The sequence below is a fragment of the Gopherus flavomarginatus genome, chromosome 14, assembly GCF_025201925.1.
Source record: "Gopherus flavomarginatus isolate rGopFla2 chromosome 14, rGopFla2.mat.asm, whole genome shotgun sequence".
NCBI classification, from domain to species: domain Eukaryota; kingdom Metazoa; phylum Chordata; order Testudines; family Testudinidae; genus Gopherus; species Gopherus flavomarginatus.
In genome coordinates this window covers 6,359,776-6,380,483 of record NC_066630.1, presented here as the reverse complement: position 1 = coordinate 6,380,483, position 20,708 = coordinate 6,359,776, and the positions used below count along the sequence as shown (strand labels likewise).

Sequence of the window (20,708 nt, the reverse complement as noted above, 5' to 3'; positions counted from 1 at the left end):
TCATAATCCACACAGTGATACATGAAGTACCATTCTTTTTTAAAGTGTTATGCTTATGCAACAGTTCATTTTAAACAAGTTTATAAACTCTTCTTTTGTTAATTTTACGAGCAAACCTGGGTTACTATGTCAAGCAAAGGACAATCACTTTTATGCTGTGTCATAGATCTTAAATATTACTGCAACAGATAAGAAACCAACTTCACCTCTCAGGATAAAAAACAGTAAGAAAATGACTCAGTTGGCTTTGCAATTTGGGAGCTTGCCATCAAGATTTGAAGACTATATTTTGATAAAAAATTACTCATTCTGAAAAAAAAGTAGGCTGCATCATCAAAAAACAACTTTACAGCATAATACGTACTCTTTAATCTGCACTTAGCATAAGGAACATATTTTCACTATGACTCAAGAGCTAGAAAAACAAACATAAATCATATGAAAAACAGAACATTTAAACTACTTTAGTTGCTGTCCACAACAATACGCACATTTGTGCTACAATGTAGAGAAACACCTATTGTTAGTAGTGTAATGTGAAGAACTTGCCACCTAAAGCAAGTCAATTAGTCTCTCACATTTTCTAAAAAATAAGAAGCAGATATGGAAAATGGTCACATTAGCAGTAGGGCTTAAGTATCTGAAAGGCAAAAAACATGTGTGTTTAAATAGGTTACAACAAAAAGTACTCATATTAACAAATGCATTCCTTGAAATTCAACTTCCACATTTTGAATTAACAAGAAATCCGTCTGTAGGATTCTAATTTAACATAGGTTCTATCCTTTCATAAATCACAAGAGAGGAAAATGTAATCTCAGTGTAACAAAAGAAACTAGTCATTATTCACGATAACTAACATCAGAGTTTACAATTTCCTGTAAGGTTCAATCATATAGTGATTCCAGGCAGGACCATGAGGAGGAAAGCAATTTTTAAAAAACATCTAATCTACCTCACTGTTAGCTTAGAACAGAGGTAGGCAAACTATGGCCTGCAGGCCACATCCGGTCGGCAGGACCCTCCTGCCTGGCCGGCTAGGTCCCGGCCCCTCTCCTGCTGTTCCCTGGCCCCCACAACCTCAGCATGCCACGCTGCTGGTGCAATGCTCTGGGCAGCTGGGCAGCGCAGCTGCCGAGCCATGGCCTGACCTGGTGCTCCAGGCAGCGCAGTAAGGGGGCAGGGAGAGATAGAGGGTAGGGGAGTTCGGGGTGTCAGGGGGTGGGAGTGTGGATATTGTTTAGGGCAGTCAGAGGGCAGGGAACGGGGGAGGTTGAATGGGTGCAGGGATCTTGGGGGGCAGTCACGAAGGAGGGGGGTTGGATGGGGCAGCGAGGGGCAGTCAGGGGCAGGTGTTCTGGGGGCAGTCAGGGAGAAGGGGTGGTTGGATGGGGTAGGGGTCCCAGGGCGGGGGCAGTCAGGAATGAGAGAAGGGGTTGGATGGGGCAGCAGGGGGCAGCCAGGGGTGGGGGTTCTGGGGGGTGGTCGGGGACAGTAGTGTGTGGATGGGGAAGGAATCCCAGGATGGGAGGCCATCAGGGAAACGGGGAGGGGTTGGATGGGCAGAAGTGCAGGGAGGGCATCAGGGGCCTGGCCATGCCTGGCTGTTTGGGGAGGTACAGCCTCCCCTAACTGGCCCTCCATACAATTTCAGAAACCCGATGTGGCCCTCAGGCCACAAAGTTTGCGCACCTGTAGCCTAGTACATTGTGACTAACTGAATTACATGTTTTAGATTTTGCATAAATTCCTCCCTGTTTTTGTAGAATTATTCCTTTGTGAGGTTCACATAAAACCTTGGCCTTCACATGTGTGACACACACACACTTTTAAGGCTCTAACACCTAAGTGCCCAAGTGAAGGAATTATGAGTGTAGATTTTCAAAAGCTCATTTGTTCAGACTATGACAGTTTACACCTGTGCTAGAGAAGTCGACCTGCTTTAAAAAACACCACCAGGGCCCCCAAAAGGGAAAGACAGATTATAGGAGAAAATCTTGAGAGATGCTGGAACAGAAATGATTACAAGTCCTGTCTTCCTCTTTAACATCACTACACTGCTTTTACTTTTTTAATTCAGACATTTACTTGGATTTCCACAGCCAAGCATGCAGACGTCTTACACCTATAAGAACAACTGAAAAACAGTGAAACACAAAGCTTTCAGATTAAAAGGCTAGGAATGAAACCCTTAGCTCAGACACACACGCACACAAATCCCAATGCCCTAACTAGGATTTTTCAAAGGCTTGATCGAAGAGCTAATCATGCACTGTTTCTGAAGCTCATTAAACTCAGACTCTGGTGGATTGCTGGAGAGAGACGTTCCAGAGGGCTGGGCATTCTGCTGACTCCAACCTGCTGCTGGCAGTGGAAAGTTTAACCCAAGAAACATTGATGTTTTCCCAAGTAAGGATTGCTGTCACCCATTTTTGGTTATACGTAAAATCTGAATTCTTCCCAGGAAGACATAAATCCTTTTGTTATTTTTGGTAAAGATTAATTTAGCCCACATCTTGACTAGCTGAACTCATACGTTATCTGACTCACTCTCACATCAAAGTACAGTAAATTTAAACTGGCGTTCAACCACAACACCCTGATCAGTTCCAAATGGAGCACTTTAGTTAGGGAGCTAATGGTGTTATGGTCAGGCTCACTATGACTTTTTAAAAGTCTTCATGCAGATTTTAAATAACTTTTTTCCACTGACTTCCATATCCTTTGACATTGCTTATCATTGAAGTTTTTCTAGAGAAAGGGAAAGTTTCAATAAAAATGTTTTGTAACGTAAGTAATATTTTCAGATCAGCCAGCTATTTTATAAGTGATATTTGATTGGACCACACACACTGCAAAATCCTAGGATTGCATGAACTGTGAAACTTGCAGTCCCAGAAGAAAACTGACATGAAAAATATCAACATTTACACACAATTATGTTTTTACAGCCACACTACTCCTGAGGGAATTCTGCGCTAAGCAAATAAAAATTCTGCACACAATATTTTAAAATTCTGCAAATTTTGTTAATAAATAAATGTGGAGGCTCCAGCATAGTAGTGGGGGGCACAAGCCACTGGTTGCACGAAGATGGAAGACCACCATATAACACCTCCCCATACACCCCACCCCGGACACAGACTTTGCAGTGAGGCTGCACCCAACCCTAAGAAAGTGCAAGGGCAGGGCCTGCCCCTGAAACACCCCAGGGCCCTGCCCCTCCATGCCAGGTACACCAGGTGTGGGCAGCCAGACTCAGCTCAGCAGGATCCAAGTATGGAGGGGCTTAGTATGCGAGGACCCAAGTGAGGAGTGAGAGGGTTTCGTGGGGGGCAATCTGGGTGCAGGCAACTCAATAAGGATTCGGGGGGGGGGGGAGCTGGATACACGGCGGCTCATTGAGGGAGGTTCTGTGCAGAAATTATATATAATGATTCATTAAGTATAAACCATGTTAACAGAGTCACAGTTGACAAATTTAAAATAGCAAGAAAATTCAGAGTTCAGGTTCTTATGTCATGGTTCCTATGTATTACAGTGCACAAAGATAAGTTCACAATGGAAATACTGACAACCCCTACTGTAGCTGTACAAGACGTAATAAGATCTACCAGTCTAAAACGTTCTCACTAATGCATGGATGGTTCAAGTAAGTATGGGACGTGGTAAATCTTTGAAGCCAGGTTTACTGTTAGCTGTGCTACCCAGTGAGAACGTATAACAGTCAATTTACTACACCAAGTCTTTTCATGAGAACAGCAGGGTTCATAAATAGGAAATTTAACTTGGTAAGTATTTAAGTAGAACAGTAATTATCTGTTCCCTTTCAGAATAACTAACCAGAACACAAAATATAGATGGTTTAACGGAAAACTATCTGTTGGCCTGGATTGAATTAAAGCCAACACTATCTAATGTGTAACATGACTACCTATACTCTCCAAGTTTATGAAAAGATTACATAGGTGTTTTTTCAGGAACAAGGAATTTCATGGAGGATGTTTTTTCACTAATACTCTATGCAAAAAAAATACTCATTTCCTTGCCTATTCAGTAATAAATATTCAGAGTATAATTAGACTAAAAACATAGAAAGTGAAGGCTGGATAAGAGAATAGCACTAGGTGGCATCTAATGGTTTCAAGCCCAAGAGCTGCATGAACAAATACAACAATTTCTATTTATTGCTGAGGGAAAAATCCACATAATGTCGCAGATATGAAAAAATAACTAAGGACTGGGGAGGCAGGAATCCTAGAGAGTAATGGGCTCCACTAATTTGTCACCCTGTAAATTACACTGTCTGATAGCTTTCTCTAATTCTATTTATTTATTTATTTATTTATTTGTTTTAATTTCCAGACCTCTCAGGTTTGGGGCCACATATTGAGAATAGTTAACAATTTTGTTCCATTTTTTATAAAGCCTGGGGAAAATTTAAATAGTAGTCCTTTCAATCTCTAATTAGCATGAGCTAAATTTTGAGGGGTCATTCAGATACTACAGTGCTGTTTTAGAACACCCACTCAACCAAAAGATGTTGCGGCTGAAGACTGGAGATTGGGACAGTCTCTCCTCTTTTCTGGGTTTTTAGGTACATAGTTGCTTCTAAAAAGTGTACCCTGAGTGACTTAGGCTTCCAAGTAATTAAAAAAATAAAATAAAAAGAATCTATCCATCCCTCTCAGTGTTACTTATGTCAATTTCCTAACGGGCAATAGGAGACTAGGTCACCATTCTAAGTTTGATCCATGAAGCATAAAAACCAGGGGCTAGGCTTTAGGATGCTGTCTGAGGCCCTAGTTCCGCCAACTTTTGCACATGTGAGTAACCTTACGCATGCCAGTAGTCCCAATGAAGTCAAAGGGACTATATCCACATGTATGTCTGCAAGACCTGGGCATTACTGATCTTAGATATAGGCTTTTCTCTTTAAAAATCCATGATACCACTGCTCATCTTCTTAAATTTACACATGTAGTTAAGATCTATGCTAGATTGGGGCTTAAATGCCTCAGAAAGTGAAATGTCTATACTGGGATTTTGTCCATAACCAGCAATCAATGGCCAATACTGTCTGGGGCAAGCTTCATTGGCACAAATCATGGCTTTCCTTGCCTACACTTGGGTATGCCTCGGTGTAGTTTCATTGGAGGCCGGCTATTAATGCTGGTTTAAACATGTCAAATTCCAGATACACACCCTTGGAATAAACCCTCATGAGATGGAATCTCTCTTTCAGTTTCTTAAATGCAGAAAGATTTACAGGTGAGCTGCAAAAGTTTTTTTTTAAAAGAGTCTGGCTTGTGCCCTCCTCTGTTTTTTATGATTCATAAATAAATTCCTGCCCCTGCCTTTTTAGGTGTTTCTGATTTTTGTTCATTTGTTTTAAATCTCAGGCCTTTTCTGCATTAGAAATTCTGGCCACCAATGTAGCAACACTTGTGCAACCCCAGTCTAGTATAGAAATGGAAAGCTGTGATTTGCACTGCAGCAGTATACCCTGGTTTTAATCGCAGTAATCTCTAACGGTGCAAATCACTGCTTGGCTTGCCCTATCTAACTAGGGGCTCATACCAGTACAGTTACACAGAGGGCTATTCACCGATGGCTGGAATTGGGATAAATCTCCAGTGTAGAAAAGGCCTTAGAAATACCATGAATGTCAAGTCTAGTCATCCCTGCTGTTGCTGGACAACATTCTGCAGATCACAGAGCACATAATGATGATCTGGTGGTCCAGTCTCACCGTAAATTCTATGACTGTGTGTGTAGTATATGCTCACAAGACCTTAATCAAAGGTGTGGCGAATGATGACTCTTTAATAGGGCTGTCAAGCAATTAAAAAAATGAATCATGATTAATCACACCGTTAAACAATAACAGAATACCATTTATTTAAATATTTTTGGAGGTTTTCTACATTTTCAAATATAATTAATTACAACACAGAATATAAAGTGTACAGTGCTCACTTTATATTTATTTTTATTATAAGTATTTGCACTGTAAAAAACAAAAGAAATAGTATATTTCAATTCACCTAATACAAGTACTGTAGTGCAATCTCTTTATAATGAAAGTTGAACTTACAAATGTAGAATTATGTACAAAACATAACTGCCTTCAAAAATAAAACAATGTAAACCTTTAAAACCTACGAGTCCACTCAGTCCTACTTTAGCCAACCGCTCAGACAAACAAACTTAGTTACCATTTGCAGGAGATAATGCTGCCCACATCTTGTTTATGTCACCTGAAAGTGAGAAAAGGTGTTCGCACGGCACTGTTGCAGCGGGCATCGCAAGATATTTATGTGCCAGATGTGCTAAAGATTCATATGTCCCTTCATGCTTCAACCACCATTCTAGAAGACACGTGTCCATGCTGATGACAGGTTCTGCTCAATAATGATCCAAAGCAGAGCTGACCGACGCATGTTCATTTTCATCATCTGAGTCTGATGCTACCAGCAGAAGATTGATTTTCTTTTTTGGTGGTTCAGGTTCTGTAGTTTCTACATCGGAGTGTTGCTCTTTTAAGAGCTCTGAAAGCATTCTCCATGCCTCATCTCTCTCAGATTCTGAAAGGCACTTCAGATTCTTAAACCTTGGGTCGAGTGCTGTATCTATCCTTAGAAATCTCACACTGGTACCTTTGCATTTTGTCAAATCTGCTATGAAAGTGTTCTTAAAACGAACATGTGCTTGGTCATCATCCGAGATTGCTATAACATGAAATATATGGCAGAATGGAGGTAAAACAGAACAGGAGACATAAAATTCTCCCCCAAAGAGTTAAGTCACAAATTTAATTAACACATTTTTTTTTTAAATGAGCATCATCAGCATGGAAGCATGTCCTCTGGAACGGTGGCCAAAGCATGAAGAGGAATATGAAAGTTTAGCATATCTGGCATGTAAATACCTTCAAGGCCAGCTACAAAAGTGCCACGCAAATGCCTGTTCTCACTTTCAGGTGACATTGTAAATAAGAAGCAGTCAAGCATTATCTCCTGTAAATGTAAACAAACTTGTTTGTCTTAGCAATTGGCTGAATAAGAAGGAGGACTGAGTGGACTTGTAGGCTCTAACGTTTTACACTGTTTTGTTTTTGAGTGCAGTTACATAACCAAAAAAAAAAAAAATCTACATTTGTAAGTTACACTTTCACAATAAACAGATTGCACTACAGTACTCGTATGAAGTGAACTGAAAAATACTATTTCTTTTGCTTATTTTTACAGTGCAAATATTTATAATAATATAAAGTGAATATTTTGTATTCTGTGTTGTAACAGAAATCAGTATTTGAAAATATACAAAAACATCCAAAAATATTTAATAAATTTCAACTGGTATTCTATTGTTTAACAGTGCAATTATTTGTGTGGTTTTTTTAATCGGTTAATATTTTTGAGTTAATCACACGAGTTAACTGTGATTAATCGACAGCCCTACTCTTTAATAAAGATTTCCTTTGTCCAGAAATCTTTACTAAAATTCCATAATGCACACTTGGCCACAGAATCTTCCAGAACACACAACATCTGAGCTACTGCTGTAAAGCAAACAAAACTTCCTTAGAAAGCCTTCAGTTTGTTTTTTTTAAATACATCATTAAACAGCAAGAGGACACAACAGCACAAGATCAGAAGTTCTACAGCTTTCATGCAATTCTGAATTACAGTATTTATGGGGTGGGACAGAATAAAATGGCAAATACTGTTGATCTTTCCCCTCCACTCACTGAATCGGCACTAATATTTGATACATAATGCAGTTTTTAGCACCTAAATTAGTTACCTACTGCATAAAAGAGAGTCAGATCTTTTCAAATTTATAAACCATTTAAAAGGATTCAGGCCTTTTCTAGATTTTCCATTTGAGATCAGAAAAAAGTTCATGCAAGTATAGACTTTAGATCACTTCTATATTCTGCCAGTATAATTTTTATTTTAAATAGTAAAGCAGTCAACAGAAGACAGTTTAATACTAACTGTGACTTGGGCACGTATCAGCATTATCTGATATGTAGGTCTCTATCCTGAACTACACAGTATTTTAATTTATAATTAAATGTGCATAGATTTCTCTTTATGATTTTAATAGGGCTTTTGTTTATATAATTTTTTTAAAAAGGCAAAATCTCTCCAGTAGCAACAGGCGGACCCACCATCTGTACAATTAGAGCACATAAGTGTACAACTGTAGCTACAGATAGTCACGATAAGATTCATATCTACAAAGAAAGCAACAAAACGCATTTACACTTGCACTAAGTACAATGCAAGTCCATCTTACTGGTCCACTTGAAAGTATCCAACGGCTTTTCGTCTTTCCGTCTCTCTCTAAACCTTTTAGACCATCTCTAAATTTGGAAAGTTTATAAAACAATTCCCAGCCAACATCAGTGGTAATAGAGGCCAAAGCATGAACAAGGCTCCTGCAGCCAGATCTGATTTTATCACCACTTAATTAAATCCACTGAAAGCATGTTTAATCAACACTGCGGTTAAAAAATGATCTGGCCATTGAGGCCTTTTCTATGCTAAGACTCCCACCTGTGCTAACACCGTTTCAGCTGAACAGGTGACAGTACTGGTTGATTCTATGGCTGATACACTCGAAAGGAAGTCTACACTACAAAATTAAGTTGACCTAAGTTACGCTGATGTACAGCCATCACAATAATTGAATCAGTTTTACATGTCCACACAATGCTCCTTGTGTTGGCTGGGCACATCCTCACCAGGAACGCTTGCACTGATTTAACTGCCAGCATGATGCACTGTGGAACAGTTTCTGAAAGGCAGCAACAGTTGATGTAAGCAACACAGAGTACACTGACACTGTGTCAACCTAACTACATCAACTTAAGCGCTATGCCTCTTGCAGAAGTGGAGTTATTAAGTCGGTGTAGTGAGCAAGTTACATTGGTGAGAGCTACATTTTAGTGTATACGCTTACAGAGTTAGGTCAACGTACGCTACCTTATGTCGATCTAACTCTGTCGCGTAGACTAGGCCTTAGGCATCAAAATAGTGTTATCTTTCTTTTGCAGCTGCCAACTCCCAGCATCACATTTCAGAGGTGAGAGGGGAAGAGAAGAAAAGACAAGCCTTACATTTGTTGAAGTGCAAACCAGACAGTGAACGGACTTCTAGTTTGCCTTTTCACTGGAACAATTCACAGGTACTCTAGTCTCACCGACTAACAACTCACAAATTCAAAAGGACAGATGAACAAGATAAAATTCATATTTTAAAACAGTGGATATAGGTTAAATAATGCTGTTAGATAGTGATAATATTCACATATAAAACAGGAAAATAGGGGATGGGGAAAGCCAGTTGATGTTTAAAAGCGAAATTTACTAATATACCACTGCTAGTATATCATTGATTCTACAGCTCTTCAATTAAAAAGTTATTCCTAAGCAATTGGTCTGTTTACTTTTGGATCATTTTTAGTTAGTTATGAAGGCTTTAAAACGGCATATTGTGCAGTATTTCAGTTTAAAAGTGTCAGTGATTTCAAACACTGTTGAAGTATATAATTATATTTTCAACAGTTACCCAAAAGCTAAGTAGGTTAGCAGTGGCTGCCCCACATACTCAATGCAAAACTCATGCAAGATGCATATATGGAAACATGGATTTGGGCGAGCCCAACACCATTGTCTTTACTGCCTTTTATAGGTCTCCTAACTTACCAACAGGCAAAACAATTCTTGATTCATCCTGCTCTCTTTCCCCTTTTACCAATATGGAACACTTCAAAGGAAAACAAACCAAACCTTCTCTTCCAAGTTTCATATAGAGCTAATTTTAACTGCTAAGTTATGTCAGTGAAAATAATCTACAACAGAAACGCTAATAGCCCTTACCTATAATCATGGGAATAGCATCTCTAGAATTAGCACTTATTTTGTTTTCAGCAAAAACAACAAAACCTCAAAATGGCAAAACACAAAATATATTCTAAAACTCAGGACATGGCTTCAAGGGAAAAGTTATTATTAGATATATTGGAGTAATAATTAGAGGACTCAATTAGGATCAGAGCCCCATTGTGCTAGGTGCTGTACAAACACACAGAAAGAGACAGGCCCTGTTCCAACAACCAGCTAAAGAATCACAGGATCTCAACTTATGCAATTCAACTCATACAGTCAAAAAACACAAATTTTTAACCAAGTGGTTAAATACTTTAAAACAAGGTTGCTGTTCAACAGTTTTGAAGTTGCACACTGGAATGTTTGTTTATGTGTGGTTAACAATTGCTAGCTTTGCTTTTCCATGGGTGGTTTACACACAGTGTGAGCACTGATTTACCTAAAAAAGTTTAGAGATTGGTTCAGGTAAAACAGTGCAGTCTCCTACAGCATACACTTTTATTTCAGATGAAGTGTGTCCTACTTCAATTTTGCTTAATTGGTAATTGATAATCAGTAGATAATTAGAAAAAAATTAGTGTACAAACACAGGACTTGAACACAATGATGTCATGGGGGAAGAAATCATCATAGACTGCATTTAAAAAAAAGTGGGGGAAGTCAACATCATTATGAATTCAGTGAAAGTTTTTTGGGTCTTTCTATTTGGTTTCTCACTATGGAATATTCAGTCCAATTTCCAAATAAGCTTGATTTTAAATGCCTAAATTAGAGTCTCATGTTAACATTCATTATACAATTGGGCAACACTCATTTAATTAAAATGAACATACTACTAACGGAGACTACTTTACTCCTTTCAAGTCCTTCCTGTGCAGTTATAAAAAAAAAAAAAAACCTTCCTGGTTCTTCCTATTAAATCATTTTTGTGAGAGAAAACAAGAAGTCTAATAAATTATGATAGTCCAAGTAGGGAGTGTCATCTTTCCAACCTGGAAACTCAGTACCTATGTGTAAGCCACATTAATACAGTGTGGCTCATTGTATCCACAAGTGGTTAGGCCACAGAAAGGTCTGTGTATGCCATTGCCTTGAAACTAAGAGAACTGCTCCTTTAGCTCATGTAGCATAGGATCTCACTTTTAGAACACAGGGATTTGCATGCAGGTTCATTGATGACCCACCCATGTCGTTACCATCACAAATGAAAGAGGACCAGGGAGAAAGTTAGGGTTCACTTTGTCCCATCTGGGGTACCACCCACTTGTCTTGAAGTCCCTGGCTGGGTCATGTGGTAAAGGAACAGGAACACTTCAAATTTCTAGCCTAGACAGGTATTAACATAATAAATGACTGAACAAGACATACTTTCTCATGACAGATTGGAGGCTAAAAATTCAGTTTAAAACCAGAGTTACCCAATAGTGTTAAGAATAATCCAGTTATTACCCTTCTTTTGCAAGACTGGGATAAAGCCAGAGAGCTCCTAGATATGCTCCTTGTACGACTCAGGTTCAGCTTCCCCACCCCCAAAAAAAAAATTTTTTTTTAAATGTATTTTTTCAAAATCTGGTTCCATAAAAGGATTACAAATTTCAGTTACTGTTTCCTCAAAAATATTCTCAGGTCCTACAATAAGCTGCAGCAACACAATATAAAAACAAAACTATTTTGCATGCACCTGAAAGTGAGACCTTATCACTAAAACCAGATCCAGCAGTCAATATAGAAATCCTCTTAAGCAGTTTATTTCCAAAGTTTTAAATGAGCATATTAAATAATATGACTGATAGATATCATATGCTACATTCTTAGAACAGAGATGTTGGTACAGAAATTAGAGGCTGACTGGCCTACCATTCATAAGATATCAACTTGCAACAGAATCACACAACTACAGTATATGAACCACTGAATGTGTTACTTCCTTGCAACTGCAAACAAAATATGTCCTGAACTACTATGTAAAAGGCTCTGATTCTGCAGCTGACTCCACACAGTAAGATCCACACACCTGCACAGAGCCCCAGAATATTCTTCAACATGGAATCAGTTGAAGGACTGATGACCAAAATGTTACTGACCTAAAGGAGCCTTATTTTGCTGTTTGTTGGAATGCCCTATTGCAGGGGAAGGCAACCTATGGCATGCGTGAAGAAGGCAGCACGCGAGCTGATTTTCAGTGGCACTCACACTGGTCCTGGCCACCGGTCTGGGGGCTCTGCATTATAATTTAATTTTAAATGAAGCTTCATAGACATTTTAAAAACCTTATTTACTGTACATACAACAATATTTTAGTTATATATTATAGACTTATAGAAAGAGACCTTCTAAAAATATTAACATGTATCACTGGCACGCGAAACCTTAAATTAGAGGGAATAAATGAAGACTTGGCACACCACTTCCGAAAGGTTGCCGACCCCTGCCCTATTGTATAGTATTTCTTAGTCCTGGCTCAAAATTGTTTTATGTAAGTGATAGGTAGAGGAGGAAAAGTTATTGAAATACACCACCCCGAACCCTCATCCCCGCATTGGTGGAAGTAAAATTGATATTATCAACCTGTTTTCATCTATAGTAAAATAAATAATTAATTTAAAAAAATATATCCTAAATCAGGGGATATCTAAAGCAAAACTTGTTTGACGCCCAGAAAATTGAATTAATTAGTTCAATTTTGTTGCACTTACTATCTCAGAGAACATCAGAAGTTTTATACGACATGGTTCACCCTCAACCTTAAATGACTAGATTGGATCAGCAATCCACAGAATCAAAAAACTGTCCAACATCTAGATCTACCTCAGACCGAACATGCAATCTCCTTCCAGATGTAAACATAGAATATGGAACCCTGTACGTAATCAGTTTATCATTTCATGGGTATTATCCCTTTCTTCCTGATTCTTACAAAATATGCGCACACTTCACTGATTGTAAATTGTAATTATTTCAGCAATAACAACTACAGTTTTTTTCTTCCCAGACGTGTCTTGCTTGGTATGGGAAATAACATTAACATGATGACACAAATGTCATTCAAGTACCATGACAGCACTGATGTTATATTTGTGCTAGAAGAGTCACTTTAATTATAAATGCATTTTCAGAGGTTTATAGTTCCTTCCAAAATTATTCCTTTAGCCTGAAGTTTCTCATACTTGTTCATGGCCCAGAATGGATTGGGGAAGAAGGTGAGCTGTTTGTTTTTGAATTTTAGTAAAATTATGTGAGACTCCTTTTGAGTTACCTGAGCACGAAAAAAATAAAGGTGGTATACATGCATTAATACATTTTTCAGACACTGCTGCTCATGGATAATTCAAGTGTTTTCATTTTTTAATTCAAATTTGAACTATAAAAATTCCTAATCACTAAAACATTACAAAGTTACAAATGAATGAAAATGGCAGTCACTGCCTGTGTGTTTTCCCTCTCAATGTAAGTATGCACAGAGTGCATTTATCTAGTTATGTGTTCAAAAGTCGATATACATAACTGCACAGCGCCTGTGCTGCTTATTTTGATGACAGAACATTCACTCAGTGTTGCTCTTAATTTTTCAAAATATAAAAAGCAAGGAATTTATATAAAAGACTACATTAACGCAAAGTAATAGATTTTATATAGACAAAATCTAAACTAAACTGTGGTTTCAATTTGGCCAGAAAACCACAACCTTTTAAAGTCACAGACACTTCAGACAAGTCATTAGGCTATTTAAATTATATACTGTAACAACAGCATGGAAGTCTAAGGTAGTTCCACTGTATCTTGTGACAAGGGAAGTCTCAGTGTTTAAGATGAACCCAAAGGAGTTTGTTCTCAGAGTTTAGCTGACATCAAATACCAACCCAGCATAGCTTGTGCTCAGACAAAGAAGCACAGATGATGGGGAAGGGCTAGCACTGAGAAAGTCCTTACAGAGCTCTGATGGCTGGGGCCCCAGTGTGGCTTATCTTCTTCTGGCCCCTGTGCTGACTCTTCTGGGTGGTGATGTGATCATGCAAACGTTATCAAGTCACATCATCACAACATCCAAGTCTGCAATGTTTGGATTTAATTGTGCACAATTAAACGTGGCTGGATTGAGTGAAATGTATTGTTTTTCCATGCTCTTTGTCCAACTATAGATTTAAGCCAACTTCTTGTTCTAAAAAGTATTAACTAGCTACTAGCATCTGAACAGCTTAGCAGCCTTCACTTAAAAACAAGTCTGAATTTGTCTCAAACGGATTTTCTTAACTTCAAAAGACAATGAAAATATATACAGTAAAGTGACACTAATTTTTTGTACTCCCTTAAAGAGAATTTTGTTACAACGTAAACTATCAGTGTTCTTCAATTCCATGTTAAAAATGCACTGCCCTCCCCACAAAGGTTATTGTTCTTCTGAACACTGTGGGCAAGTGACCACCCAGAAGGTAATTTTCATTGCTACCAGGAAGAACAGGAGAATGGATTCTCCATCCATCTTACAATGGCTTAAACGGTGCTGAAAAATTGTATACTATTAGTGAAGACCAAAATGGTATGCTCCAAGAGGCATTCATGTCTTTATTCCTTATGCATATTCACTTGGTCCTGATCCTATTTCTACAGAACTTTTGCATGCAGTAAATTTTACTTTTAACCACGAAGAAGGTGAGTGTGGAGAAGATGGAACTGAAGTCTCTATATTTGTTCTAGTCCTTATTTTGATTTGATGTCATGCTTCTTCTGCAGAATAGAAACTGTAAAATTAAGTATTCGTATGGAGGCTCCGCCTGCAGTTAATTATATCCTTATAGCCTGAACTGAAGTATTTTTCCATCTATAGTTCATTCACAACAAAAAATTAAATTGAACAAAAAGTAAACCTGTAACCTCTGCTTGTTGGCTCCATGTACTCTGGGAAAAAGAAACAAAATGTTGAGAAAAATCACCCAGACGTCCACAGCCGAGTATTAAAAAAAACAAAAAATGAAAACTTTCAAATTTAAGGCAGCAGTATCCAAAGGAATGTACAACTAGAAGGAAACTTATGTTACAAGACACCTCCAATACGTACCTTCCCATCTCAGGCAAAGATCCAACTCCCACTAAATTCAATAGGAGTTTTATCGGTCCGTTAAGCAGCCACTTTAAGTACAACTCCAGTACAATTTTGTTCAGAGTTATGGTTAAATGGGACCTAGACTCATCAAAATTTCACTGCCACCAGACAGACACTTCTAACAAACCTACTTCCCTACCCCCTCCAGTCCATAATCCTTGAATACAGATGCTTACTCCCATTTCCAGATAGATTTTCCATGTCTTTCTCCCTCGCTAGTCTTTGATCTGCTACCCATGAAGTGAGGCAGTCCAGTCAGCTCAAGCCCATTTCTGTTGATCTACTTGTGACTCACTGATGAACATCTCCCTTCTGATTATATGACAGAAATCCCAAAGATCCTGGATGAATCCCTGACCATCCCATCTACTAGACAATTGATTTTTACTATTCTCTTAGGTTGGCACTTATCACTAGAATGTTTGAGGGGTAGGAAGCAGAAAATATGTGGTTATGTTGTTTAAGCCTTCAAGAAAACAGTTTGAGATATTACCCAAGCCCTGAAAGGAAGAGTACGAGGCTGCAATACCCACCTTATGGCAGCCAGGGTAGGTTGCCATGGTGCCAAGAGCGGGGATGCTCGGATTCTTGCTGGTGCTCGCCATGATGTTTTGGATCTGGGTAAGCTCTTGCCTCAGTACCTGCTTCTGGTGGAAGCTGAAGGCAGGGTGATTGGACGCCATAGTGAAGAGCAAGAGAAATTCATCCCCAGTGCGGCCCTCATTGAGCTGCAGCCCATAGTTGTTGATGACAGAATCAATGTGGGTAAGTGTGCGGAAGAGGACTCCAGCTGCCTCTCGGTGTGCAGACCCCAACAAGGCAAGGGAGACCAGCAGTTTGCTACGTACCACCTCATCTGTCAAGTTAGTGAGGCTTCCCAAGTCAGCAGGGTTGTTGGCCTTGATTTCAGAGTCACGCAGGGAATGATAGTCCTTGCGGGCCAAGTCCTCTAAGCAGGCACCTAGAAAGCGCAGTTCAAGTGGGATGCACAAGTCCAGGAGGCCACAGAGAAATTCCACCCGCTGTGGGGAGGGCAGTTCTGAGAACCAGCGGTACACACTGTCCCTCTGCAGCCGTGGGCACCGCTTCTCTACCATGTTGCTACTGCAGCTACCACCACCACCACCTGTGCTGGTACCCCCAGGGACAGGGGAGGTACACACTGGGGAGTGAAGGAAAGTGCCCAAACAAAGGTGGGGGAATGGGACCCTGAGAGATAAGTGCCCAAATACAAGAAGGGGGCACCCTAAGAGCAACACACACTGGGTCCCAAATAGTGAAAATCAGGGAGCTCGCATTAGAGGTGAAATATAAGGACCCTAGGGGGGTTACAGATGTAGGGACACACAAGGATCCCGGGGGCGAGGACTTCCAATGGTAGGGATGAGGAGACACGCAAGGACTCTGGGAGGGGGGAAGGGAGGACACCAGGGAGAAGTTTCTGATGGGGCGATGAGAGGACACTCAGGGAGGGGTTACTGATGGGGATGTAGGGACACGAAAGCACCTGGGGATTAGTGATGGAGGGTGACCAGACACGCAGGGGCCCAGGAAGGGGTTAGCGATATGTGGGGGGGGGGGTGACAGGACATGCAGGGACCCGGGAGGGGGTTAGCGATGGGGAGGGAGGTGACGGAACACGCAGGGACGTGGGAGGGGGCTAGCAATGGGGGTGGGGTATGATGGGACACGCAGGGGCCCGGGAGGGGGCTAGCGATGGGTGCGGGGTATGACGGGACACGCAGGGGCCTGGGGGGTGTGTGTGAAAGGACACGCAGGGGGCTGGGAGTGGGTTAGTGATTGGGGGTCAAAGGACACGCAGGGGCCCCGGAGCGGGTTAGTGATGGGGGGGTGATGGGACACGCAGGGGCCCGAAAGCAGGTTAGTGATGGGGGGGGGAGGTGACGGGACAGCCAGGGGCCCGGGAGGGGGTTAGTGATGGGGGGGGGGGAGGTGACGGGACAGCCAGGGGCCCGGGAGGGGGTTAGTGATGGGGGGGGAGGTGACGGGACAGCCAGGGGCCCAGGAGCAGGTTAGTGATGGGGGGGGGAGGTGACGGGACAGCCAGGGGCCCAGGTTAGTGATGCGGGGGGAGGTGACGGGACAGCCAGGGGCCCGGGAGCGGGTCAGTGATGGGGGGGGGAGGTGACGGGACAGCCAGGGGCCCGGGAGCGGGTTAGTGATGGGGGGGGGAGGTGATGGGACAGCCAGGGGCCCGGGAGCGGGTTAGTGATGGGGGGAGAAGGTGACGGGACAGCCAGGGGCCCGGGAGGGGGTTAGTGATGGGGGGGGGAAGGTGACGGGACAGCCAGGGGCCCGGGAGCGGGTTAGTGATGGGGGGGGGAGGTGACGGGACAGCCAGGGGCCCAGGAGCGGGTTAGTGATGGGGGGGGAAGGTGACGGGAGAGCCAGGGGCCCGGGAGCGGGTTAGTGATGAGGGGGGGAGGTGACGGGACAGCCAGGGGCCCGGGAGTGGGTTAGTGATGGGGGGGGGAGGTGACGGGACAGCCAGGGGCCCGGGAGCGGGTTAGTGATGAGGGGGAGGTGACGGGACACCCAGGGGCCCGGGAGCGGGTTAGTGATGGGGGGGAGGTGACAGGACACCCAGGGGCCCGGGAGTGGGCTAGTGATGGGGGGGGGTGATGGGACACCCAGGGACCGGGGCTAGTGATGGGGGGGAGGTGACGGGACACCCAGGGGCCCAAGAGCGGGTTACTGATGGGGGGGTGACAGGACACGCAGGGGCCCGGGAGCGGGTCAGTGGGGGGGGGGGGTGACAGGACACCCAGGGGCCCGGGAGCGGGTCAGTGATGGGGGGGGGTGACAGGACACGCAGGGGCCCGGGTGCGGGTCAGTGGGGGGGGGGGAGGAGACACCCAGGGGCCCGGGAGCGGGTCAGTGGGGGGGGGGTGACAGGACACGCAGGGGCCCGGGGCGGGCGGGACCCCAGGGCGATGAGCCGGCCGCGGGGCGAAGGCAGTCGGGTGAGGCCGGGCTCCGCGGGCCGAGCAAGCGGGGCTCGCTGCCCTCTCACTCCCCGCGGCCGGGCGGGGGAGCAGGCCCAGGGGCCGGGCGGATGCAGGGGGCAGCCGGGGATGCCGGTCCAGGCCCCCGGTATCAGCGGGCGGAGGGCAGCGCCGCGTCCCTGCCCTGGCGGCTCGGCAGGACCAGGCCTCTGGGCCGCTCCCCTCACGGGGCGGCTCCTTCCCTCCGCTTCAGCCCCGCGCGCTCCATCCTCCGAGGGGCCCCGCGCCCCCTCCGCGAGCCTGTTCCTGCGGCTGGGCCCCGCGCCGGCTCGCCTCCCGCTGGCTCTCCGCGGCTGACGAGCGCCGCCCGAGCCCGGCCGCCCCCGCCGGCTTCAACCGCCACCGGAGCGCCCGAGCCGCCACCACCGCGACAAATAATCCCCGCCGGCGGCAGCAAGCGGAGCGGAGGCACACGGGACTGTGTGCGAAAGTGAATAGCCGGCGGAGGAATCCCAAGCCCCGATCTGGAGGGAGGAGGCCGGAACTCACTCCCCCCTCCCCACTCACTCGCGGCCCAACCCTACGCGATGCCCCGCCCTCTTTCCCCACCTCCGCCCATTGACTGGCCCAGTCGGCCGAGCTACGATTGGCTCCTCCCTCCCGAGCGCGGGGGCCGCTCCCTCGGAAGGCCGGGCTGTCAATCATGAGTCTTAGTCCCGCCCACCTCTGGATGACTGGCCAAGAGCGACAGGGGCGGGGCGAAGTAGGTGGGGACAGTATGTGGCTGCTTTTTGACTCCCCTGCACGTGTGCTGCCTGGGAGCAGTGCGGGGCCAGGCTGGCTCGGGAGGGGCTGCTGGGACGGGGCCAGGCTGGCTCGGGAGGGGCTGCTGGGACGGGGGAACGGGGCCAGGCTGGCTCCGGGGGAGGCATTTGGGCTTGTGGAAGGCAGCCCTGTCTGGCTCCCTTCCTCCCTTGGGAAAGAGGCAGCCTCTGGGCTAGGGCTGCACAGCAGAAGCCTGTTGCTTGGGGGGGAGGAAGCAAGACAAGGGAGCCCTGGCTGCCCCGCTCCACAGGCTGGCTGGGGAGCTGGGAGCCGGGGGCCTCTCACATGTGGCTGTTCCCCTTCAATAAATTCTAATCAAACAGGGCTACTGCTGCATCCAAGTCAAATCCCGTACAATCCAGCATCTGCTCAGGATAGGGGGTGCTGCAGAAGTGGATTTTCATGCCATGGAGCTGTTCGATATTAGTGTTGTCTTTTTAATGTAATGTCAGATGGCCTTGCTGTAACTCCTGCTGTACATTATCTCCCAACATGATGCCTCCTTTTCTTTCCTCGCTCTTTGAAGGGAGTCTTCTCTTATTGTCAGATAATTTGAAAAAGCCTCTTTCTGACATTTCCTCCTCTCCTGAACATTGGAGTAGATGGTGTCTTTCAGTTTCAATATTTTCTGCGTCATATGGATTGGGAAGTCATTCCCTGGGTTTCTAAGGTGTTTTATCTCCTCTTATTTCTCACAAAGGGGCCATCTAGCAGGGTGGGAAATAGTGTGGTTCTGCAAAGGAGTTGGAGGGTGTGGTTAGTGGCATGCTTAATTTGTTTTAGATAGCAAAGTATGGAGAAATATACTAAGTTCCAAGCATATATGAAACAGGTAAGATCAGAAAGATAGCATGGCATGAGCTTATAAGTGAAATAAAGCTATTGCCACTAATGTTAACCTTGACAACATCTCTATCAGATCAGCCCTCTCTCCATGGTCAAGGACATTTTGGCATTTGAGCCTGGCGTGTCTTTACATGTAGTGTGAATGAAAACATAACTGACAGTGAAGCCCCCATATAGTGATAATTTATCCCCGCTTCCCTCTACAAACAACTTCATTCTGAACTGCAGTTCCCTGTGACTTAAATGTGTATGTTACAGATTTTGAAACAATCTGAGATTTCAGTGCCGGATTTACCTACGGGTTTTATGGACAACATCCAGCAGCCAAGAGAGACAGATGATATTTTGATAACACTTTTCCATGTGGTTTAATTGTGTGTTTTGTGATGTGATCAATTAGGCAATGATAGGATGCTGATGCATTTTCTTTTCTTTTTTAAAAACTTCTTGCCCTTATAGATTATGATCTCCTTGGATCAGGGACCATGTCTTTATTTGTCTCTTAATGGAAGAGTAAGAATATAAGAACTGCCAAACTGGGTCACATCAGTGGTCCATCTAGCTCATTATTCTGTCTTCTGACAATGGCCAATGCCAGGTTCTTCCAAAGGAAGGAACAGAACAGGCAATCATGGAGTGATCCATCCCCAATCATCCACTCCCAACTTCTGGCAATCAGAGGCAAGGGACACTCAGAGCATGGGGTTGCATCCCTAACTATCTCAGCTAATAGCCGTTGATTGGACCTATCCTCCATGAACTTACCTAGTTCTGAAGATAAGCACAGTATTAGCACTTCACGAATACTAAACAAGGATAACAATTGTTCCTCATTATAAACAGCTTGTTAGATCTGAGTTCATCACGTGTGAGTTCCGTGATATGTGTGCATGGAACCACACGAAAGCCCCTTCCTCTTACATGTGTTTGTGTACTCTCACATACTGATGCAGTAAGAATTAAACAGACTTATTCCTTTAGGTAATGGTTTATTGGTAGTTTCATTATACACAGTGCTAAGATTAATTGTTGCACAGTAGTTTGTAGCAGCACTGGTAATTTGTCATTT

At 43.6% G+C, this 20,708-nt stretch overlaps 1 protein-coding gene and 1 long non-coding RNA gene across 3 annotated transcripts in view; one reads left to right on the top strand and one right to left on the bottom strand.

Annotated features, from left to right (window-relative positions):
* The window catches only part of ZCCHC14 (zinc finger CCHC-type containing 14), a 90,211-nt gene extending 73,301 nt beyond the window's left edge, over window positions 1–16,910 (bottom strand). The window contains exons 1-2 of one of the 2 annotated variants that reach the window (XM_050922592.1): window positions 15,536–16,910; window positions 14,774–14,797 (exon numbers count right to left, since the gene is read on the bottom strand). In XM_050922592.1, the coding sequence (XP_050778549.1) occupies window positions 14,774–14,797; window positions 15,536–16,099 (588 nt within the window). In that variant the 5' untranslated portion in view covers window positions 16,100–16,910. The remainder of the gene's footprint in view (window positions 1–14,773; window positions 14,798–15,535) is intronic. The other variant, XM_050922593.1, reaches the window with a different exon arrangement.
* On the top strand, window positions 16,879–17,586 carry LOC127034121 (uncharacterized). The gene is made up of 4 exons (XR_007769305.1): window positions 16,879–16,933; window positions 17,079–17,197; window positions 17,299–17,398; window positions 17,547–17,586. It is a non-coding gene; the product is annotated as an uncharacterized LOC127034121 (long non-coding RNA).
* The last annotated feature ends 3,122 nt before the right edge of the window (window positions 17,587–20,708 follow it).